At 37.1% G+C, this 25,143-nt stretch overlaps 1 protein-coding gene and 1 pseudogene across 9 annotated transcripts in view; one reads left to right on the forward strand and one right to left on the reverse strand.

Moving 5' to 3' along the window:
* The window catches only part of LOC112664258 (meiosis 1 associated protein), a 77,962-nt gene that overhangs the window by 21,609 nt on the left and 31,210 nt on the right, over window positions 1-25,143 (forward strand). For all 9 annotated transcript variants that reach the window (XR_007402878.1, XR_007402880.1, XR_007402879.1 and 6 more), the window contains exons 3-4: window positions 4,804-4,989; window positions 6,657-6,825. Coding sequence is in view for 5 of the 9 variants with exons in the window: in XM_025453695.2 (XP_025309480.1) it covers window positions 4,804-4,989; window positions 6,657-6,825 (355 nt within the window). In the remaining 4 variants the exon portion in view is untranslated. The remainder of the gene's footprint in view (window positions 1-4,803; window positions 4,990-6,656; window positions 6,826-25,143) is intronic.
* Window positions 10,084-11,076, reverse strand: LOC112664263 (vesicle-associated membrane protein 3-like; annotated as a pseudogene).

The following is a 25,143-nucleotide window of genomic DNA, read 5'->3' on the forward strand; positions in this document are numbered from 1 at the left end:
ATCGAATCCCACGTCGGGCTCCCAGTGCATGGAGCCTGCTTCTCCCTCTGCCTATGTCTCTGCCTCTCTGTGTGTGTGTGTGACTATCATAAATAAATAAAAATTTTTTAAAAATTAAAAGAAAAAGGACCCAAATAAAATCATAAATGAGAGAGGAAAAATAACCAATACCAAAGAAATATAAACAATTATAAGAGAATATTATGAAAAATTGTATGCCAGAAAATCGGATAACCTGGCAGAAATGGATAAATTCCCAGACACATATCAACTACCAAAACTGAAACAGGAAGAAATAGAAAACTTGAACAGATCAATAATCAGCAAATAAATGGAAACAGTAACCAAAAATCTCCAAACAAACAAAAGTCCAGGGCCAGATGGCTTCCCAGGGGAATTCTACCAAACATTTAAAGATGAGTTAATAACTATTCTTCTCAAACTATTCCAAAAAATAAAAATGGAAGGAAAACTTCCAAATTCATCCTATGAGGCCAGCATTATTCTGATACCAAAACCAGGCAAAGACTCAAAAATATAACTGCAGATCAATATATCTGATGAACATGGATGCAAAAATTTTTGATAAAATACTAGCAAATAGAATCCAACTATTCTTTGAAAGAATCATTCACCACAATCAAGTGAGATTTATTCCTGGCCTGCAGGGGTGGTTCAATATTCACAAATCAATCTGTGTGCCACACTATGTTGAAAAAGGAAAGGCTAAGAACCATATGATCCTTTCAGTAGATGCAGAAAAGGCATTTGACAAAGTACAACATCCATTCATGATTAAAAAAGAAAAAAGGGTTAGAGGGAACAAACCTCAATATAATAAAGGCCATATATGAAAAACCTACAGCTAGTATGTTCAATGGAGAAAAACAGATCTGTTCCCTTATGGTCAGGAACAAGACAGGGATGTTCACTCTTACTGCTGGTATTTAACATGGTACTGGAAGTCCTAGCCTCAGCAATCAGATAACAGAAAGAAAAGGCATCCAAATTGACAAGAAAGAAGTCAAGCTCTCATTATTTGCAGATAACAGGATACTCTTTGCAGAAAATCCAAGATTCCACCAAAAAACTGCTGGAACTGATACACAAATTCAGTAAAGTCTCAGGATACAAAATCAACATACAGATTGCATTTCTATACACCAATAATGGAACAACAAAAAGAGAAATCAAGGAATCGATCCCATTTACAATTGCACCAAAACCTGTAAGATACCTAAGAATAACCTAACCAAAGAGGTAAAAAATCTGTACTCTGAAAACTTTAGAACACTGAAGAAAGTAATTGAAGATGACACAAAGAAATGGAATGATATTCCATGCTCATGGATTGGAAGAACAAAAAAAAATTTTTTTAAGATTTTACTTATTAGAGAGAGCATAAGTGAAGTGAAGGGCAGAGGAAGAAGCAGACTTCGCTGAGCAGAGTCCAATGTGGGGCCCAATCCCAGAACTCCAGAATCATGACCTGAGCCAAAATCAGATGCTTAACAGACTGAACCACTCAGGCACCCTAAGAGAACAAATATTGTTAAAATTATATTGGGATGCCTGGGTGACTCAGTGATTGAGCGTCTGCCTTTGGTTCAGGGTGTGATCATGGGGTCCAGGATCGAGTCCCACATTGGGCTCCTTGCAGGGAGCCTAATTCTCCCTCTATGTCTCTCTCTCTCTCTCATGAATAAATAAAATATTTTTTAAAATAATAAAAATTTAAAAAATATCTATATTACCCAAAGCAATCTACACATTTAATGCAATCCCTTACCAAATACCACCAGCATTTTTCACAGAGCTAGAACAAACCATCTTAAAATTTGTATGGAACCACAAAAGACCCTAAATAGCCAAAGCAATCTTGAAAAGCAAATTTGGAGGTATCACAATTCTGGACTTCAAGTTATATTAGAAAGCTATAGTAATTAAGACAGTATGGTACTGGCACAGAAACAGACACATAGATCAATGGAACAGAATGGAAAACCCAGAAATGAACTCAGAAATATATGGGCAATTAATCTTCAACAAAGCAGGAAAGAATATCCAATGGAAAAAATCTCTTCAACAAATAGTTTTGGGAAAACTAGACAGCAACATGCAAAAGAATGAAACCGGACCACTTTCTTATACCATACACAATAATAAATTCAAAATGAATGAAAGACCTAAATGTGAGACAAGAATCCATCAAAATCCTAGAGGAGGTGGGATGCCTGGGTGGCTCAGTAGTTGAGCAACTGCCTTTGGCTCCGGGCGTGTGGTCCTGAGATTGAGTCCAGTGTCAGGCTCCCTACAGGGAGCCTGCTTCTCCTCTGCTTATATCTCTGCCTCTCTCTGTATGTGAATAAATAAATAAAATCCTTTTTTTAAAAAATGGGCAGGGGGATCCTTGGGTGGCTCAGCGGTTTAGCGCCTGCCTTTGGCCCAGGGCACGATCATGGAGTCCTAGGATCGAGTCCCGCGTCGGGCTCCTGGCATGGAGCCTGCTTCTCCCTCTGCCTCTCTCTCTGTCTCTCCCTCTCTCTCTCTCTCTCATGAATAAATAAATAAATCTTTAAAAAAATATTTAAAAATAAAATAAAATAAAAAATAAATTAAAAATGGGCAGAAGATATGAATAGACATTTTTCCAAAGAAGACATACAGATAATAACAGACACATGAACATCATTCATCATCAGAGAAATACAAATCAAAATTACAATGAGATATCACCTCACACCAGTCAGAATGGGTAAAATTAACACAAGAAATGACTGGTTTTGGGGATCCCTGGGTGGCGCAGCGGTTTAGCGCCTGCCTTTGGCCCAGGGCGCGATCCTGGAGACCTGGCATCGAGTCCCACGTCGGGCTGCCGGTGCATGGAGCCTGCTTCTCCCTCTGCCTGTGTCTCTGCCTCTCTCTCTCTCTCTCACTGTGTGCCTATCATAAATAAATTTTTAAAAATTAAAAAAAATAAAAATAAAATAAAATAAAAAAAGAAATGACAGGTTTTGGTGAGGACGTGGAGAAAGGTAAACCCTATTGCACTGTTAGTCAGAATGCAAACTTGTGTAGCCACTCTGGAAAACAGTATGGAGGTTCCTCAAAAAGTTAAAAATAAGTTAAAATAATTTTAAAAAGTTAAAATAATAAAAAAGTTAAAATAATAAGTAACCAAAGATCCAGCAATTGCACTACTAGGTATTTACCCAAAGGATACAAAAATACAGATTCAAAGGGATACATGTACCCTGATGTTTATTGCATCATTATCAATAGCCAAATTATGAAAAGAGCCCAAATGTCCATCAACTGATGAATGAATAAAGAAGATGTAGTATATATATCAATGGAATTAGTAGCCATAAAAAAAGAACAGAATCTTGCCACTTGCAACAATATGGATGGAGCTAGGGAGTTATGCTAAGCAAAATAAGTCAGAAAAAGAAGAATACCATATGATTTCACTCATGTGGAATTTAAGAAACAAAACATCTGAACATGGGGGAGGGGAGAAGCAAACCAAAAAACTGACTCTTAACTATAGGGAACAAACTGAGGGTTGCTGGAGGGTAGGTCAGTGGGGTGGAGGGTTGAAAGAGTGATGGGAATTAAGGAAGGCACTTGTGCTGAGCACTGGGTATTGTATATAAATGATAAATCACTAAATTCTAATCTTGAAACTAATATTACACTGTACATTAACTAACTGGAATTTAAGTAAAAACTTGAAATAAATGAGTAAATGAATGTATGAATGAATATATCATTCTTCAGATTCTTTTAGGGAGTACGTGAAAAGAAATTTTTGAAGGCCTTTGGTCTCATTTTTTCTCATTTCTTTTTTGAATAGGTTTCTTATCTTCCTATCTAAATTATAAATTCTCTTTGCATAAGAATTACATTCTATTTTTTGTGTTTTTTTCCAGAAACTCAGGGAGAGGAGCATGTTAGTAAAGTAAGCAGCTATAGAGTTGAGTGAGGCAGGGGTTGACTTAAGCAGTCTTTGTACCCTGGCAGTATTGTCACTCATGCTCATGAATTTTATGTGCATTTTGTAAATATTGCTCAGTTCTACTCTTTGTCATCCCAAATATAATTCTTCCCCACCCAACCCCCATCTGCTATTGATGCTTGGAATTCAAATAGTGTCACATATTTTCATTCCATAATTATTCAAAATGTATACATCCTCAGGAGAGGTAACATTGATCTAAGAATCAGGTTATATTAGATTACTTCCTGATAGCAACTTTTATAAAGGGAGGTGAGGTAGAACTAGGGGTTTATGTATTGGCTCCCTGAGCTGACTGCAGACTAAGTCAAGTACCTCTTCTTTACTGAAGTGATCCTGAGGAGCAGACTGGGTAAGACCTTAGTTCTGAAATGATCACCACATAAAAATCCTCATTTCTGGGAAGTAAAGAGGTTCCCAGTGCCTAGACTGACTACGAAATTAAAGACAATATTTAAGAGTGACCCTTCTAAGCCTCCAATTTGCAGACCACCCCATAGTAAAACTCAGCAATCACAACTGGACTTTCCTTTAGGTGAGTGATGAGCTCAAACACTTCTTTCCTATTTCTGGTAACTCCATATAATCAAAGTCCTTTGGCTGCGAATTTTCTTTCCTCTGGTATAGGGAAATTTTTAGTGCAGTGCCAAGAGCATAATAGATGTGAATCAAATAGATTTTTGGGAAGGGAAGGGACCCCTGAGGAGTAATTGATAATGAAGTTAGGCTGCCAATTAATATGGAACCTCGGTCACTAAAGATCTTTGGTTCATTTTTCTCTGCAGCAAGTGAAAGGGAATTTTGCAAGGCTGCAGGCCTGCATCTCAGAACTCCGCATGTTGCAGAGAGAAGGCTGTTTCAGACCACATGGCACTTCTCTGCAGCTGGCAGTACAGGATGGGCTCCAGCAGTTCAAACAGTACAGCAGACACGTGACCACAGGTACATCTCTGAGCTATACTTCCCTGGAGGTAAGAGATACTGGCCTTAGGACTCTAAGCCCATCTCAGCCCATCTAGATGCTTCATTATTTATCATCCTTATATTGTTCTTTATTTCATACACTTTGATGGTAATTTTCAAGGCTAGATTGCCATCTCCCTGCAGGCAAGATATATGTTCCCTTTTTTCTATAGCCTGTGCAATTCTTAATACAGAGCTAGACATTGAGAGGAATGCTAAAAATATGGGCTGAAATGAATTATAATGAAAAGCTGAAATCAAAATAAAATCTGAATATGCCATCTGCTTCTGGATTTTTGGAACTTGTAAAGCAGTTAAACAGCAGTTAAACTGCCTGGATTAGTGTCTATATTTATATTTCCTGGGCAACATTAAGAATTTACAGTTGTTCTTAATCAAATTGAGTAGCTCTTCTTGGACTTAGCAAATGTGCAAATTTAAAGATTGCTATCTGGTACAGACTAAGACAATCTTTAAAAATACAAGTAATCATGCCTGGGGGGTACCACAGGTGGCTCAACGGTTTAGCGCCACCTTCAGCGGGATCAAGACCCACATGGGGCTCCCTGCATGGAGCCTGCTTCTCCCTCTGCCTCTCTTTGTGTGTCTCTCGTGAATAAATAAATAAAATCTTTAGAAAAAAAAAGGTCATGCCTGGGTACTTCACTAGGTGCATGAGTGACTGTGAGTTAAAACACATTCAGTCTCTGGAAACCTCAGGCATCAAACAGATGCATTTTAAAAAATAATTGTGCTTTTATCTGTGTCCCTCTTTATTAATCAAAAATGTTCAAGGACAGGGGTGCTTGGGTGGCTCAGTGGGTTAAGCATGTGATTTTTTATTTCAGCTCGGGTCATGATCTCAGGATTATAAAATTGAGCCCTGGGTTGGGTGTCGCACTGGTGGTAGAGCCTGCTTAAGATTCTCTCTTTCTCCCTCTGTACCCGCCACCCCACCATAAAGACATGAACATGCACACATACACACACACTCTCTCTCTTTCTAAAAAAAAAAAAAAAAAAAAAAAAAACAAGCACCAAAAAGAAATGTCCAAGTACATAAGAGAATTGCATAAATTTAATATTTGCTTTCCAGATTTTCAAATTTGAGACAAAACTGTTAATAAAAACATATAATGTATTTATTCAGGTGAAATAAAATATTCAGATTATACACAAACACCTTAATATTCTTTTAGGTTAGGTATATTGGTCAAAGGGGAATACATTTTAGAGTTAAGAGAGCAAAAGAAACAGCTCACTTGTATACAGGTTGAATAAGGAGAGAAAGAAGCAAAGAGGCTCTTTGATATTTAGTACACACTTAGTGGAATTTAAAGATTTTATTTCCTTTGTCACCTTGTAAAATAAAAGCATTCTGAGCATGAGAGATGCTACCAGTGCTTCAAACAATCTTAAAAAACTAAAACACAGGGTCACTTTCTGGGGTAGGCCTCACCTGTTTGGTAGGGTCCTGTGATGATTTGTCCCATCAGACCTCTCCCACCAGAATCTGTCAAATGAAATTTGGTTGTAAGTTACCGTGACGTCTTCTTTTTTGCCTTAAAGACAGGAGTCACTGCCACAGACTTCTGCTATATCTATCCTCCAGATGTAGACTGTTATGTTTTTCACTCTGTACATTTCACACATTGATTCTTGGATTTATTTCCAGATTACTGTTCTGACTTCTCAGCCTGGAAAAAAGGTGGTGAGACAATTGGAGGAAGGACTGAAAGATACAGACCTAATCAGGGTCAGGAGACTTCAGGTGGTTGAGATCACAAAGGGAGTCCTAGAGTATATGGACTCAGGATCCCCTGTTGAAGAGCCTAGCAGCGACGGTAAGAATTAAAGGAAGTGATAAAAAGAATTCTCATGACTAGTCAGAAAGACTATTTTCCATGGTCTTTTTTTGTTCTTCAATCAAATGAAACCAACAGATTTCACAACAGTTCAGACAGGTGTTTCTAGGTGTATATATAGGCCTAACATATATTAAGTATATATTTACTATTTTAATGGTATCATGATATACATAATATTCTATAACCTTTGTGTGTTGGACAGCTGTGTTAATATCTATAGATCAGTCTTATTTTTGGCTACATGATTTTGTTTACTGTGTAGTTGAACCATAGTTTGTTTAATCATTTATTAATGAACAATTTGGTGTATTACACTTTGCTATTATAACCAATGCTGAATAAATAGACATATGTAGGGCTGGTTTCATGGACTTATGACAGTATAGTCACATGGGGCCCTGCATTCAGAAACACCCTATGCTTGGGATCTAATGCTCTTTGATTGTTCTCTTGAGATTCTTAATAATTTTATCTTTGAATTTATGTTTTATAAGTGAAGTGTGATGGAACGATAGAGTGTGTGCCAAGGGATTAGAGTCTCAACTCACACATGCCCTGCCTCTTGCATCCTTCCCACCTCCCCATAACGTTGCCAGCCTCCCAGCTATGGTGTCCCCAACCCTACCCCAACCCAGCAACCACTGGTACCCAGGTCCCTGCCAATAAATCCTACATAAATCACTAAAAATTCTAAATTTCCTAGAACAAAAAATAATAATAATAATAAAATAAAATAAAATAATAAATTTCCTAGAACAGAAAATATCCAAACTGAGTCTTAAGGGACATGTAGAAATTAGTCATCTAGAGGAAGAAGAAAAGGACACTCAAAAGGCATGAGAAAGCAAGATAATCAACTTTCAGGGAAGTGCCCATAGTTCCCTATGACTAGAGTCAGTCAGGCAGAAGCAGGGAGTAAGTCTGTAAGGGTAGGCAAAGATTAGATCAAGAAAGACCATGTATGCCATTCTAAGACATTTAGATTTCATTCTAAGGCAATGGAAATTTATGAAAAGATTTTGATCAGAAGTCAAGGAGAAATGCCCAAATTTTGGAGTTTAAGAAACTTTTAACCAGTTTTAATTTATCCAGCATTCAAGTGTTATTCACCCTTCAGCAGCCCTTTCCGGATGTATTGGCCTCCTCCAAGGTTGTGCACATGGGAAGAGCCACTCTTCTGATACCATTATCTCTTCCTGGTCACATTTGAATAACCCGCTAATTAGGTCAGAGAGTTGAAAGCTAAGGGTGTGTTTCCCCTCAAATCCTGACACATGTGGATCTTTCTAGCATCATGAGGCCACTGATATTGTTCTGGTCCAGGAGGGAGGGTAACCAGCCTTAGTTGTGTGTTTATGATCTCTCACCCACTTGGCACACTCTGCTTTTCTCAAGCCAGTCTCCTCACTGAATGTCTTTCTCTCTCCATCTTCACGTACGGAATTCACTGAATTCCCTCTTCTTTCCTCTGTGTTCCTTCCCTTATCCTCTTCCAGCCAAATCCTCCCCATCCCTTAACGTCTAATTCATGTTCATAATTACTGTTTTGATTTTCCTCTTCTTAGAACAATGATATCACCTGTGGTCTATACCAAATAATTTAGCACTTCATTACATGCCGTGGAAAATTGTTCACCATTGTTCTATTGTGTGACAATTTTGTCTTCTCATCTAATCTGTAAACTACTTGATATCTTTTCTCTCTGCATTAAATTCTACATGCCTTGGGATTAGGAATTTGTCTTACTCATTTCTGTGTCTCAGTATGTAGCATATCCTAGATTACAGGAGATATTTGTTGAATGAATTGATGACAGTGATAGCTGTGGAGGCAGTTCTTGGTCTTCCCAGCATCTCCTGAATCCCCATTCCCTAGTAACACCCCTATATTCCTGGTCACAGACTGGGCCATGACCCAGTGAGGCCATCATAGTTCCTCGGGCCTCCAGAGTCCTCCCAAGTAGGTTTTCAAACCAAATCTCTGAGAGAGAAGCTCTTTTTCTTTCTCTTTGACCATGGGTATATCAGGCATGGACTATGTCCTTTTCTCCCTTCAGTGACTATATCCACTAAGAACTTAATGTATCTCTAGTAGCACAGAGCTCAGAGTACTCTGAGGCCACCTGATGCCTTTATTTAGAATAGTTAGTGGCTAGAGCTGTATAGAAGAGCTTTTACATTCAGGAAGGCAGCTTTCTACCTTGTGTCACTGCTAATGATTCTTCCAGTAACTTCCTATTTCCTTATAAATAATACATCATCCCATATATTGCTTGTGATTCCTCTTTGTGGGTTAAGTAAATGTATGGCTCATAGCTTGAAATCTTCCCAGTTTGCTGGTACTTTCCTCATAATTATTTTATTCCATGATGTTTGCCTCATCTTGGTGTCTTTATGAAGAGATTAGTAAAAGCAACTTCTCTCATTCTCAAAAAGATGAGTGCTCCAGAATCAGGTTGTCTGAGTCTAAACCCCACTTCTATCACTTACTAGCCGTGCAACTTTGGGCAAGGTACTTATTCTGGTCTAAGCCTTAATTCCTGCCATGTGCAGTAGTTGTGGGGATTAAATGAGATTGTGTGTGTTAATTAGTACGTAATAAATGTTTAGTAAAAGTCAGCTAATCATGGGGAACCTGAGTGGCTCAATCAGTTACGTGTCTGCCTTTGGCTCAGGGTATGATCCTGGAGTCCTGGGATTGAGCCCCAGGTTGGGCGAGAGGAGAGTCTGCTTCTCCGTCTCCCTCTGCCTGTCTCCTGGCTTGTTTCTCTCTCTCTCCCCCCCCCCCCAAATAAATAAAATATTTTTTAAGTCAGCTAATCCTGTTAATATTTCTGAAAATTTTTGTATATGGGTGGTCTAATATTGATGAGATTTGTTTTTTAATGGCCAGGTCCCAAGTGGACTCTAAGTTACCTGAGGCTGTCTAATGAATCTTTGTATCACTCACATATATCATTCAGCATGACACATAGTAGATTTTCAATAAATATTTCTTGAAAAAATAACTGAATGTTTGGGAAAAACCAAATTATTTGGGAGAGGTAATGGTCACCTTGTCTTACATCAACTCAGATAGTTAGGTTCATATGTCAGACACTCATAGCTTCCCTTTGTAGCCCAAGAATACCATGAATTAATTCAAGCACTTCTTAGGCTATCTATAATTTTAACTCTGGTAACCATGATCATCAATTAAATAAAAAGAGTCTTTACTTCTAGGCCAGTTACAGGGAATGTTGATGCAGATTATTTTTTTTTAAGAGCAAAAACTCTTTATCTGCATCTTATTTTAAATAAAGTGCAGGAGTCAGTAGTGCTTATAAACAGTAGAGAGTTCTCTTCTATGGAATCAGAAAAATAGCAAAATAAGGCACAATCTGTTATTGTTACAGATTTGCGTTAGGCAGTAGTGTTCTTTCTGGAAGGCACAAACTGGAAATCTGATTACCTAAATTTAAGAATGTGGTTCTGAAGATGTCCTATGACAGGGATAGCTAACTTGGAACAAATTCCCTTAACTGGAATTAATGGCAATTAATGAGACAACATCACTTCTAGGTTAACAACACTCGGGAACTTAAGAGATCCTCATCACCAGCCACACAGCAGTCTCGGAAGGCACTGGGCTGGGTATGGGCTGGGCAGCTGCACTTCAAGTTTGGAGTGCTTACAAAAACAAAGGCACGTTTCCTAGAAATTGAACTTTACAGTAACAAACAGAAAATAATCAGTTTAGATAGAACAGTAGGCGAGCTCAAGAATATAGCAGGTTCTAAGTCAAATGTCTTGAAGAGATTTCTTGAACAGCAGGCTGGGGCCACACTGGTTGTTCACGGGGAAACATTCCACACGATGATGATGATGATGATGATGATGATGACCACAACGACAATCCCTATCACCCACTTCTTGCAATTCTTCCACCAATATTTTCTCTTCAACTTGGCAGCACTTGTTTCAAATTGGGATGCTCCTGCCTGTAGCGCATCTGCTCAATCATCTAACTCTGAGAGCTTCTGATCTCTTTCCAACACCTTATCCACATTGACTCTCATGATGTCCACCACCTCATCTACTTGATTTTGTGTCTGCTGAAGTCTTCGGTTGCTGCCAAAGGCAGCACTTGACCCTAGGGGTGCACCTGCAGACATTTTGGCGGCGGTGGGCGACAGTCAGCCAAGCAGCGCAGCGGGACCGAAGGCCGGGCGATGCAGATTATTTTTAAAAAGTAACTATGAGAGAATGTCCTTCAGTCAGTCTAAATTCTGCCTCCTTTAGTGCAGTCCTGTGCAGTGAGAAATAATTATAAAGATGATGGGAGACTGCAAGATCCAGAATCATAAAATAAAAACAAACTTAGAAATGAAGAAGGTAGACTTACATTTTAGGAAGTTTTTAAACAAAATCTAAAATGAAAAGATTATGAGTTCTAAGACTCCACCCCAAGATTCCTAGAACTCATACAGCAATTCAGCAGTGTGGCAGGATACAAAATCAATGCCCAGAAATCAGTGGCATTTCTATATACTAACAATGAGACTGAAGAAAGAGAAATTAAAGAGTCAATCCCATTTACAATTGCACCCAAAAGCATAAGATACCTAGGAATAAACCTAACCAAAGAGGTAAAGGATCTATACCCTAAAAACTACAGAACACTTCTGAAAGAAATTGAGGAAGACACAAAGAGATTGGAAAAGTATTCCATGCTCATGGATTGGAAGAATTAATATTGTGAAAATGTCCATGCTACCCAGGGCAATTTACACATTTAATGCAATCCCTATCAAAATACCATGGACTTTCTTCAGAGAGTTGGAACAAATCATCTTAAGATTTGTGTGGAATCAGGGGATCCCTGGGTGGCGCAGCGGTTTGGCGCCTGCCTTTGGCCCAGGGCGCGATCCTGGAGACCCGGGATCGAATCCCACGTCGGGCTCCCGGTGCATGGAGCCTGCTTCTCCCTCTGCCTGTGTCTCTGCCTCTCTCTCTCTCTCTCTCTCTCTCTCTGACTATCATAAATAAATAAAAATTAAAAAAAATAAAAAATAAGATTTGTGTGGAATCAGAAAAGACCCTGAATAGCCAGGGGAATATTAAAAAAGAAAACCATAGCTGGGGGCATCACAATGCCAGATTTCAGGTTGGAGTACAAAGCTGTGGTCATCAAGACAGTGTGGTACTGGCACAAAAACAGACACATAGATCCGTGGAACAGAATCAAGAATCCAGAAGTGGACCCTCAACTTTATGGTCAACTAATATTCAACAAAGCAGGAAAGACTATCCACTGGAAAAAAAACAGTCTCTTCAATAAATGGTGCTGGGAAAATTGGACATCCACATGCAGAAGAATGAAACTGGACCATTCTCTTACACCATACACAAAGATGAACTCAAAATGGATGAAAGATCTAAATGTGAGATCAGATTCCATCAAAATCCTAGAGGAGAACAAAGGCAACACTCTTTTTGAACTTGGCCACAGCAACTTCTTGCAAGATACATCCACCAAGGCAAGAGAAATAAAATGACAAATTAACTTTAAATCACATTCATATCAGTTAAGTTTTTCTATAAATATTCAGACTGTATTGCCTATTATATATTTTCTTTTCTTTCTAAAGATATTATTTATTTATTCATGAGAGACACAGAGAGAGAGAGAGGCAGAGGGAGAAGCAGGCTCCATGCAGGGAGCCCGATGCGGAACTTGATCCCAGGACTCGATCCCGGGACTCCAGGACCACTCCCCGAGCCAAACGCGGCACTAAACCACTGAGCCACCCAGGGATCCCCTGTATTTTCTTTCAACTGCATGAATGGTACTTCCTTTCATATGTTCCCGCTTGTTCTAACTGGTGCGTTTTTCTTTATTTTAAAATTTAGCTGAAAGATCCAGTCTAGCTCTCTTTGTAGTAGCTTTTGTCTGGTCATTTTAACATTTTTTTTTATTATAAGTTGTACAAATTGAAACATTGCAGAAGTATAATATAGACAGTTCAAAATGACCCAAAATTCTGCCCTCCAGAGATAACCACCATCAGCAGCTAGGGCACTTTCTGCTGAATCATTTTCCTTAACTATACATGGACGTGGACACACATGTAACATTATTATTGTTATCAGTACTTTCACAAAAGTGTAACTATAAAGTACTCACTGTTATGTCTACATTTTTATTTTTTTATTTAGCTAATTATCCTACTTAGCATATTCACACATAGAGATCTAATCTACTCCTTTTAACAGCTGTGAGGCATTTTACTGTATAAATTCATCACTATTTATTCAACCATCCAGTTGGATTTTTACATTTTACTGAAGAACTATGTGACCTTGAACAGCTTATTTAAACTTTTTATTCCATAATTTTTTCATTTACAAAATAGGAGTAATAAGAGGGTCATGGGGTTTTTATGAGAATTAAATACACCTTGCATGTAAAGCGCTTAGAACAGTGCCTAGCACGTGTGAGCAGTAAATAAATGTTACTTGTTGATAGTGATAGTAATAGAACCGTTTTATATATACCTTTTTACTGAGAACATTTCAAGTTCTAATAATTTTGTTATTGAAAAAGAAGATACGACCATAAAATAATTTTTTAATTTAAAACCATTCATAATCTTACCACCCAATTATACTGAGTTTTGCACATTGTTTCTCATTGTTTTGCACATTATGTTTAGGTTACATAGTTATAATTCATGTATGTGGTATTTTGTTTTCATGTAACATAATATTATAAAACTTTTCCCACAGTTTTTGTAGCCTTACTTTTCCATTATTTATCCATTTTGTTCCTCTTTTGCTCTTAAAAGAGGACTAGGGAGTTAGTCTATGAAATAGAGATATAAGGAGGTATAACTCCCACAGAGGAAGCTGGGAGCCTTCTTTACCTTTATATGCCCTCTTACATATATTATGCCAACTCTGCTCATTAGAGCAGATCACTAATGCTGAATCTTGATCATAAATTTAGGGTCTAGGCGAGCCTGCCAATTCTAGCAGCCAAAGTTAACCCCATAAAAGAGCCATTGATGGAGGGAATAATGCTAATAATGCTGTTGGCTTTACTCATTTGTAAGTAAGTTTTGAGCCTCAAGGAAAAGATATATGAAATAAAAGCCACAGTCTCTTAACCCACTCTAACTTTTGTTTATGGATCATAATAATAGCAACATTTATTAAACACTATCCAAATTCTTTCTTTCTGTTCTAGTTTCCACAGGGGCGCCTGGGTGGCTCAGTAGGTTAAGCATCTGACTCAATATCAATCAGCTCAGATCATGATCTCAGGTTTGTGAGATCAAGCCTGGGCTCAAGCACTGGACCTGGAGCCTGCTTGAGATTTTCTCTCTCCCTCCTGCCTCTCCCCCTTATCTAAAATAAACAAATAAATAAATAGATTTTTAAAAAGTAAGTGGTTTTCACATATTACCTTATTAATCTTCATGTATCTAGATGAAGAAACTAAGGCATAGTTCTTCATGCAAATTAACTTTCCCAAGGTTTCTCAGAGATAGAACAAGGATTCAAGTCTAAGCAGTTTGATTCCAGATTTCACATACTGAAATGCCCATTCTCTTTACTGCCTTTGTTGAAAAGGGCAATAGAAATAATCCACAATTCAAACATTGGTTCTTTGAAAAAACTGATAAATGGAGAATCCTCTGGTGAAACTACTGAAGGAAAAAGACACAAGAAACTATGTTAGGGTTGGGTAAAGGGATAACTGCAGACAGAACTATGAATTCAAACATTTAGAAAAAATGGACACATTCCTTAAAAGATACCAAATTTGACTCAAATAAAAAATCTAAATGTTTCCCATAATGTACCAATCTTAGGTGGCTTTTCAGCTGCGTTCTATCAAGCTTCCAAGGAAGAAATCAGTCCAATCTTATACAAACTCTTCCAGAAGTGGAAGGAGGGAGGGAGGGAGGGAGGGAGGGAGGGAGGGAAGGAAGGAAGGAAGGAAGGAAGGAAGGAAGGAAGGAAGGAAGGAAGGAAGGAAGGAAGGAAGGGAGGAAGGAAAAAACAAATGAATACTCCCCTCCAGAGTCTCAGAAGACACCATAGGAAAGTGATAAGACCAATCATAATTATATATCTAATTCAAATGACCAATAAAGAGCTGGTATCCAGAATAAACAAATTCTTTAAAAAATCCAATTTTGAAACGAGCAAAAGATCTGAATGGTTATTTCACAGAAGAGGAAATTTAGGGACAAATTAATATAAGAAAATTTATCACCCTCATTAGTAAGCAGGGAAATACAAATTGAAATAATGGTATACCATTTTATGCCCACTAGTTAGCAAAAAATTAAGACGTCTCACTGTAGTGTTGATAATAGCAGAGCATTAGAAACTCTTATACACTGATAGCATGTAAATTGATACACAACTTGTCATTTTGTTGTAAAGTAACATTCACAATATCCTATAATCCAGCAATTCCATTCCTAGGAGAATATCCCTGGAAAAACTTCTACAAATATGTACCTAGAAACACATTTTGAATGTGAATATTGACATTATTCAAAAAGCCAAAAAATTAGAAACCACTTAAATGTCCATTAAATGAAGCATGAATAAATAAGGTATATTCACAAAGTGGAATGTCATACAACTGTGAAAATGAATGAACCACAGCTACATACAATGTGGATGAATCTTCTCAATATTGAGAAAAAAGCAGATAACCAAAGATATAAAATATACCTCTTTATAAAGTTCAATCAAAATTAATAAGACATTTGTTTAAAATAATAAAACTACTTTTATGGGGCACCTGGGTGCGTGGTGGTTGAACGTCTGCCCTTGGCTTGGGTCATGGTCCTGGGGTCCTGGGATGAAGTTCCGTATCAGACTCCTGCTGTTAACCTGCTTCTCCCTCTCCCCATGTCTCTGCCTCTCTCTGTGTGTCTCTCATGAATAAATGAATAAAATCTTTAAAAAATAAAATAATAAAACTACTTTTAAAAGGAAAGGAATGATAAAAAAAATTCAATGTGGCAGGGTTTCCCTGGAGATTAGGAAAAAGCATACAAATATCTTAGTAGTATTGTTAATGTTCTACATCTTAAGTTGAATAAAAGATTCATAAGTGTTTCTTTTGCTGTTATGCTTGTAGCTTACATATATGTTTACATGTGTTTGCATATAATAAAACTTTTATAATAGCTGTCTAAAGAATGGCTAAGTAATAAATATGCCAAAATTAAAATAGCTGGTATGATCAATGCACTTTGGCATCCAGAGGGCATCTGTCCAGATTGACAGCAGTGCACTCCTTGAGTATATAAGTCTTTCAGCCAATTACAAATCAACCTAATGATGCTGTCAGCCAGCCTGCACTTCTCAACCTTGCACACAAGGATATCACGTTCCCTTTCTAAGTGCTCACAAACCATCTGCTTAGTATTTCCTCTAGACTTTCTAGGGATCAATGTCAGCTCTTTTGGAAAGGTATTTTATCTATATGTGTTCTCAGGAAACACCAAATGTTAACAACCCAAACATAGAAGGTACAGATTCATTGCTTCCTAAAGGAGTCCAGGAAAAAAGTAAAAACAAAAACAAAAAACCTGTCTAATGCTTCATGCTTTACTGCACTTGTCAAATTCCACATATTGATTGTTTTCTCTTTACAGTGTCTTGGAAAATAGACCAGAAAACACAGCTGTTCGTTGAGTTTATCTTTGATAACCACATTAAAGTCATTTCCCTGTGGTGTTAAGACTGAATTAGAACCACTGTTGTATTTATTACCTAAAGAGTTTCAACACAGAGAGACATCTGCTTATTTCATTAATAGAAGCCATGGTCTCAGAAAATGTTTGTTCTTCCTTATTCTAAACTGAATTAAAGAAATTTTTTAAGCTCTCAACAGAAAATCTAAAGTTATTTGAAAATTGAGATTTTAAAAAATTTCCTCACCAACATTACAAAGGAATAATTTACATGCTGTACATTGCACCCATTCAAAGTATAAATTCAATGAGTTTTGACAGTTGTATATGCCCACAAATCACCACCACAATCAAAATACAGAACATTTCTATTCATCTCTAAAAGATTTCCTTTGCCCCTTTACACTCCTTCCCTCCCTCATTCCCTAGCATATGCCACTGATGTGCCTTTTGATTAATTTACATTTTATATAAATGGAATCATACAGTACATACTTCTTTTGTGTCTGACTTGCTTCTTTTAGATTTTGAGATTAAACCATGTTGTTTACACCTGTAGTTTCTTATTATTGCTGATTGGTAATATATTGTATGAATATGCCACATTTTGTTTAACCATTCTCCTGTTAATGGATGTTTCCATTGTTTCCAGTTTTTGACTGTTGTGATGAAAACTGCTGCAAATATCCATAAACAAATTTTTGTATGACGTTTTTATTTTTCTTCGGTCTTACTGTGTTTATGGTTCATCTTTTTTCATCCGTTTGTTTCAAACTATTTGCGTCTTTATACTAAAGTGTATCTCTTATGACAGCATGTAATTGGGTCTTGCTTTTTATCCATTCTGCTAATCTCTGCCTTTTATTTGGAGTATATAGTCCATTAACATTTACCATAAGTATTGATATGGTTGGATTTAGGTATACCATTTTATTTTTTGTCTTCTCTGGTTTTTGTTTACCTTTTCCCTGCTTTCCCATGTTTTTAGATTATTGAATATTTTTAGCATTCTGTTTTAATTTATATTTTGTCATTTAGCTATATTTCCTTGCATTACTTTCTAGTGGCTTCTCTAGAGATTGTTACAGGTCCTTAATTTTTCACAGTCTACTCAGAGTCAGTATAGTACCACTTCATGTAAAACACAGAAGCCTCAAGATTACAAAATTTTAAGGCACCTAGCTGGCTTAATCAGTGGAACATAAGACTCTTGATCTTAGGATTGTGAGTTTGAGCCCTATGTTGGATGTAGAGGTCACTTAAAAAAATAAAATAAGGGCACCTGGGTGGTTCAGTAAGTTAAACATGTGCCTTTGGCTCGGGTCATGATCCCAGGGCCCTGAGATCGAGTCCTGCATTGGGCTCCCTGCCTAGCTAGGAATCAGCTTCTCCCTCTACCCTCCTCCCTGCTTGTGATCTCTCTCTCTCATGCCCATGCTCTCTCTCTCAAATAAATAAATAAAATCTTTTTTAAAAATTAAAATAAAACAAGATTATAATATTTTACATAAAATGTAGAAACCTTGTAGAGATTAAAAGATATTTTTAAACTTTTCTGCAACCTGATTAGAATATAGTACCATTTCATGTAAAATATAGAAACTTTGCAGCCATGTAGGTCCATTTATCCCCTTCATACACACACACACACACACACACACACACACACACACACACTGTCTTTTATGTTGAGTTTCCATGTGTATTACATCTACAGTATAAATTACACATGACAATATTATAAATTTTGCTTTAAACAATTAAGTGTATTTTAAAGAAACTAAGAGAAAAATAGTCTTTTCATTTCCAGTGCTCTTCATTCATTCCTGAAGATCCAAGTTTCCTTTGGATATTATGTCCTTCAGCTCAAAGAATTTTTGTATTTCTTGTAGCTAGTTCTGATGGTGACAAATTCTCTTAATTGTTATTTATCTGAAAATGCATATTTCACCTTCATTCTTGAAGAGTGTGTTTCTTATATATAAAATTTTAGGTTGACAGAATTTTCTTTTCTTTCAGCATGGTAAAAATGTTTTTCCACTATCTTTTGCACTTCCATGGTTTCTGGTTAAAAATCACAGTTCTTGAATCATTTTCTCCTATATATAAAGGGTCGTTTGGCAACTTTTATGAATTTTGCTTTTATGTTTGTTTTTCAGCAGCTTTACAATGATGTGACTAGGCACAGATTTCTTACTTAGGTTTCACTGAGCTTCTTGGATTTATAACCATTCTGTACCCAATTTCAATGTGTGGGGCATTTTCCCACAACAAGCAATTCTCCTACACCAGCTGGATGTCCTAAAACTTAACTCAATTCTGGCACTATCCAGAGATAGCATCAGATCCACAAATTAAGGGCTCAGTCCCACAGAAAAATCTCACACATGTTCACATGCACCCAAGAACACACCAGATACCAATCACAAGTCCCTATGTCAAATATGCTTCTGACTGATCAGCTATAGATCAGAAGTTCCAATGACCATCTCCTTGGATTTGATAAATTTGTTAGAGAGGCTTACAGAACTCAGAGAAACATTTTATTTACTAGGTTACCATTTTATTATAGAAGGATAGAATTCAGGAACAGCCCAATAAAAGAAATGAATAGGACACAGTGTGTGAACAGAGGATCAGAGCTTTCATGCCCTCTCCCAGCATGCCAATCTCCCCAAATCTTTATGTGTTCATCAACTCAGAAGCTCTCTGAACCACATCTTTTTAGGGGTTTTATGGGGAATTCATTACATAGGCTCAATTTATTAAATCATTGGCCATTAACTATTTTATTTTATTTAAATTCAATTAACATATAATGTATTATTGGTTTCAGGGGTGGAGGCCAGTGATTCATCAGTCGTATATAATAACGCAGTGCTCATTACATCACGTGCCTTCCTTAATGTCCATCACCCAGTTACCCCATCTCCCAACTCCTCCCCTCTAGTGACCCTCAGTTTGTTTCCCATGATTAAGAGTCTCTTATGGTTTGTCTCCCTCTCTGATTTCATCTTGTTTTATTTTTCCTTCCCTTCCCCTATGTTCATCTGTTTTGTTTCTTAAATTACACATATGAGTAAGATCGTATGATAATTCTTTCTCTAATTGATTTATTTCACTTATCATAATATCCTCTAGTTCCATCCACATTATTGCAAATGGCAAGATTTATTTTTTTTGATGGCTAAGTAGTATTCCATTGTACCACATCTTCTCTCATTTGTCATTCATTTGTCATTTGTCACTTCTCATATCTCATTCATTTGGCGATGTACATCTGGTCTCTTTCCATAGTTTGGCTATTGTGGACATTGCTTCTATAAACATTGGGGTACAGATGCCCCTTCAGATCACTACATTTGTATCTTTGGGGTAAATACCCAGTAGTGCAATTGCTGGGTCATAGAGTAACGTCATTTTCAATATTTTTTAGGAATCTCCACAGTTTTCCAGAGTGGCTACACCAGGTTACATTTCCACCAACAATGTAAGAGGGTTCCCCTTTCTCCACATCCCTGATGCCAACTGATATCAGGGGCATTTTTTCATGTGTCTGTTGGCCATTTGTATGTCTTCTTTAGAGAAATGTCTCTTCATGTCTTCTGCCCATTCTTGTTTGGATTATTTGTTCTTTGAGTGTTGAGTTGGTAAGTTCTTTATAGATTTTGGAAACTAGCCCTTTATCTGACAAGACATTTGCAAATATCTTCTCCCATTCTGCTGGTTGTCTTTTGCTTTTGTTGACTGTTTCCTTTGCTGTGCAAAAGCTTTTTACTTGATGAAGTCCTAATAGTTCATTTTTGCCTGTTTCCCTTGCTTTTGGAGATGTGTTTAGCAAGAAGTTGCTGGGGCCAAGGTAGAGGTTGCTGCCTGTGTTCTCTAGGATTTTGATAGATTCCTCCCGTCTCACGTTTAGGTCTTTCATCCATTTTGAGTATTTTTTGTGTGGTGTGAGGAAATGGTCCAGTTTCATTTCTGCATGTGGCTGTCCAATTGCCATTGGCAATTGATTCAACTTCTGGGTGGTTCCTTTCTCCTCCCCAGAGGCCACAGTGTAAACTGAAGGTTGATTGACTCCTCTGGCAACTGACTCTATCCTTAGGTACTTTCCAAAAGTTGCCTCATTAACATGACAAAAGATAACCTTTATTGCTCTTATCACTTAGGAAATTCCAAAGGTTTTATGAGCTCTGCCAGAAACAGGACAAAGACCAAATATTTATTTCTTCTTATAAGCCACAATATCACAATCTATAAATTTATATACTTGCTTCAATTTGGGAAATTTCCTGCCATCATCTCCTCCAATAATTTTTCCATCTCATTCTCTTCTGTCTCTTTTTCTGGGACTCCAAATTATCCTGCATGTTAAACCTTTTAAAATTGTTTTACAGTTTTCTAAGTTTCTGTGGTTGGTTTTATTTTGTTCAAACTTTTTTCTTTCTCTTTTGTAGATTAAATTATCCCCATTGACCTATTTTTAAGTTCATTGCCTCTCATCTCTCATCTCCATTCTATTAAGCCCATGCAGTGAATTTTCTTGTTCAGGTACTGTATTTCTCAGTTCTAAAATTTCCACATTATTCTTTTTTAATATTTTCTATTTCCCTGATATTTCTTTTCATTCATTATGAACCTATTTTCTACTCCTCATTGAGCATAATTATAGTTTATGTATATAATTATATAATTATGCTGCTTTAAAATCTTTGTCTGGTAAGTCTGATGCCTTTACCATCTTGGTGTTTGCATCTGTTGATTGTATTTTCTTTTGAGACTGGATCACATTTTCTGACTGTATGCCAAAAACACTTGGATTGTATTTTGTGAATGTTGTTACAGGGACTCTGGATTCTACTCTATTACCCTGAAAAGTGTTTTGGTAGACAGCTAACTTTTTAGATGCAAACTGCAACATGTCATGGCCTGCAGTAGTCAGGGACTCAGATCTCAGTTGCATTCTTTAAGCCTAAACTATGAGCTACTTTCAATTTGTCTCATACATGACTAGTGCAAGGGTCAGCAAGGTGCCTGCATTGAGTTTTAAACATATAATTTAGGTTTCTCAGTCTCCCTCCTTTCTTGAATTTCTTCCTCACTTTCTGGAGGCTGTCTTTGCCCCTGGCTCCTTCCCCTGGTAAGGCCAGTGAAAGATGAAAGCCTTTCTATTGAATCAAGTTCACACTGTTACAACTGAGGCCACCATCAGGGGAACTCATTCTTTACTGATCACTTACTCCCATGTTTCAGTTCCTCTCTGAAATCTACCTTTGTTCAGTCTCCACAGCCCTGAAGTAGCTGTTTTATTTTTTTTACATATATTATCTCAAGTTTATAGATATTATTTATAAGAAAATTAAAACCCAACCAGACTGGAAGGCCCCCTTCACTGTTGATCAGTTTGATTCTTTCTTTTTACTTCCTTTTCTATATTATATTCACTTCAGTAAGCTCAAGTGCCTTATCATTTCTGTCTTTACGAGACTATGACTTAAAATTCTTTGATTAAATCCCAACTCTTCTTTCTTCCTCCTTTCTCCTTTTCATCCCCTAACACTTACAGATACACATATCCCTGCTTTACTTGGCAAATGATCTGTGTTACTCCCACCAACCTTGGATAATCTGGGTACTTTCCCATCTGAAATCAACCCCATGATATACCTAACCACTGGAACACTAGTTAGCACAATACAGGGACTGATTTGGGACAGAAATAGACACAAGTACAGATATAAATTTAGGATAAAGGTAGCCTCTCAAATTACAAAGGCAAAGATGGACTTGTTCCAAAAGTGGTGCTGGGGCAACTGGTTACCATCTAGAAAGTATTCCAAGTGGACCAGGGACCTAAATGTAAAGAATAATATTTTAAAGAGTAGTAAAAGAAAATGTTGGTGAATTTCTTTATAGTCTTAGGATAGGGAAAGTTCTCTACCTGTGATTCAAAATCCACATGCAGTAATTTATTTAACTACATAAAATAAAAATATAGCAAAATAAAAATATGGCATGACAAAAGACACCATAAATAAAATCAAAAGACAACTAAAAAACTATGAGAAAGTATTTGCAATTTATATCTTAGAGGCAGTGGGGATGTGGAGAGGAAGGGCTAATATCTCTAATATAAAAAGGACACTTAAAAACTTCAGGGAAGGACACCTGGATGGCTCAGTCAGTTAAAGGTCTGCCTTCGGCTCAGGTCATGATCCCAGCGTCCTGGGATTGAGCCCTGCATCAGGCTCCCTGCTCAGTGGAGAGCCTTCTTCTTCCTCTCCTTCTGCCCCTTGCCCTCACACCCCCACCTCGTGCTCACTCTCTCTCTCTCTCCCTCTCTTGCTTTCTCAAGATATCTCAAATAAATAAATAAAATCTCTTAAATAAATAAATAATAATAAAAATTAAAAGGGGAGAAAGACCAAAAACCCTACAGAAAAAATGGACAAAAGACATGAATGGATAATTCAAAAGATATTTGTAATAGCCTTTAAACATATGAAAATAGGCTCAACCTCACTCATAATTAGAAAAATGAAAATTAAGACCACACCAACATACTATTTCTCACCTATTAGATTTGCAAAAGTTAAAAAGTATGAGAACACAATCTGTTGGTGAGGCTACTCATCCATCCATTGCTGGTAGAATGCACAGTGACACAACGCTTTTGGAGGGATATTTGGCAATATTTAACAAAATAACGTGTGCATTTATTTTTTGTTTTGTTTTTGTTGATTTACTTATTGAACATTTATTTTTCTATTTTAGTCTTTTTTTTTTTTTTTTTTAGTTTTTATTTAAATTCCAGGACAGTGGAATATTAGTTTCAGGTGTACAATTTAATGATTCATCACTTCCATACAACACCTGGTGCTCATCACAAGTGCCCTCCTCAATACCCATCACCTATTTAACTCATCCCTCCTCACTTCCCCTCTGTAACTATCAGTTTGTTCTCTATAGTTAAGAGTCTGTTTCTTGGTTTGCCCTCCTCTCTTTTTTTGCCCCATGCTCATTTATTTTGTTTCTTAAATTCCTCATGTGAGTGAAATCATATGGCATTTGTCTTTCTCTGATTTATTTCACTTAGCATAATACTCTCTAGCTCCATCCAATGGCAAATGGCAAGGTTTCATTCTTTTTTATAGCTGAGTGATATTCCATTATATATACATAATCTTCTTTATCCATTCATCAGTTGGACACTTGGGCTATTTCCATAGTTTGGCTATTGTGGACATTGCTGCTATAAATATTGGGGTGAGTGGATCCCTTTGAATTAGTATTTTTGTATTTTTTGGTAATATTTAGTAGTGCAGTTGCTGAATCATAAAGCAGTTCTTTTTGGTTTTTTAAGGAACCTCCATACTGTTTTCCAGAATGGCTGCACCAGTTTGCGTTCCTGCCAACAGTGCACAAGGATTCCCTTTCCCCACATTCTTGCCAATACCTGTTGTTTCCCATGTTGTTGATTTTAGCCATTCTGACAGGTGTGAGGTGATCTCTCATTGTAGTTTTGATTTGCATTTTCCTGATGATCACTGATGTTGAGAATCTTTTCATGTGTCTATTGACCATCTGTATGTCTTCTTTAGAAAAATGTTGATTCATAGCTTCTACTAACTTTTTAATTATTCAATTTGGGGGCTTATGTATTTTCTCACCACTCCCACTTCTAGAAATCCAATACCTTGAAGGTATACCTCCAACAATACAAAAATGCATACACATATACAGGATCACAAAGATGTCATATGGTCTGTCTAGACATATTTTAGGACTTTCTTGGGGTTTTTTTCCCTGGGTTTCCATGTCATTTTAATACTTTTCTTTTGGGAAGCCTGGGTGGTTCAGCGGTTTAGCACTGCCTTTGGCCTGGGGCGTGATCCCGGAGACCCAAGATTGAGTCCTGCATCGGGTTCCCTGCTTGGGGCCTGCTTCTCCCTCTGCCTGTATCTGCCTCTCTTTGTCTCTCTCTCTTTCATGAATAAATAAATAAAAATAAAATATTTTTAAAAATAAAAATAAAATTTTTCTTTCTTTTACCTAGCTCCCCAGATACTCTTTCTTGTTTCCTCCTACTTGCAGTGCCTATGAAAACACTCTATCCCAGTCAGCTTTTCAGATTTGCATTGCAATTTACATTACAAGCTTTTTTGTTTATAGAATATGTAAATATGTTTGTGCAGAAGAGGACTCTTTAAAAACTTCTAAGTCTAGTGTTTTCCAAGTCAAACTATGCTTTAGACTTTGGTATATCTCAATTAGTAGCGACCAACCTCTTTTGCATGTGAGTTGCATTTTTTTCCAGTAAAATTAAAATAGAGCTATTAAGGCCATAGATAAAATATGTTTTCTTACAAGTTGGGTCCTATACTTTCCTGAAGAAAAAAATGTCACACACACACACACACGAAAAATAAAAATAAATGGCACTGAATTTTCATAACTAAAACGTTTACATGTAGAGGCAGCTTTCTTTTTTTTTTTTAATTTATTTATGATAGTCACAGAGAGAGAGGGGCAGAGACACAGGCAGAGGGAGAAGCAGGCTCCATGCACCGGAAGCCCGATGTGGGATTCA

Source organism: Canis lupus, chromosome 17, assembly GCF_003254725.2.
Source record: "Canis lupus dingo isolate Sandy chromosome 17, ASM325472v2, whole genome shotgun sequence".
Lineage (NCBI taxonomy): Eukaryota > Metazoa > Chordata > Mammalia > Carnivora > Canidae > Canis > Canis lupus.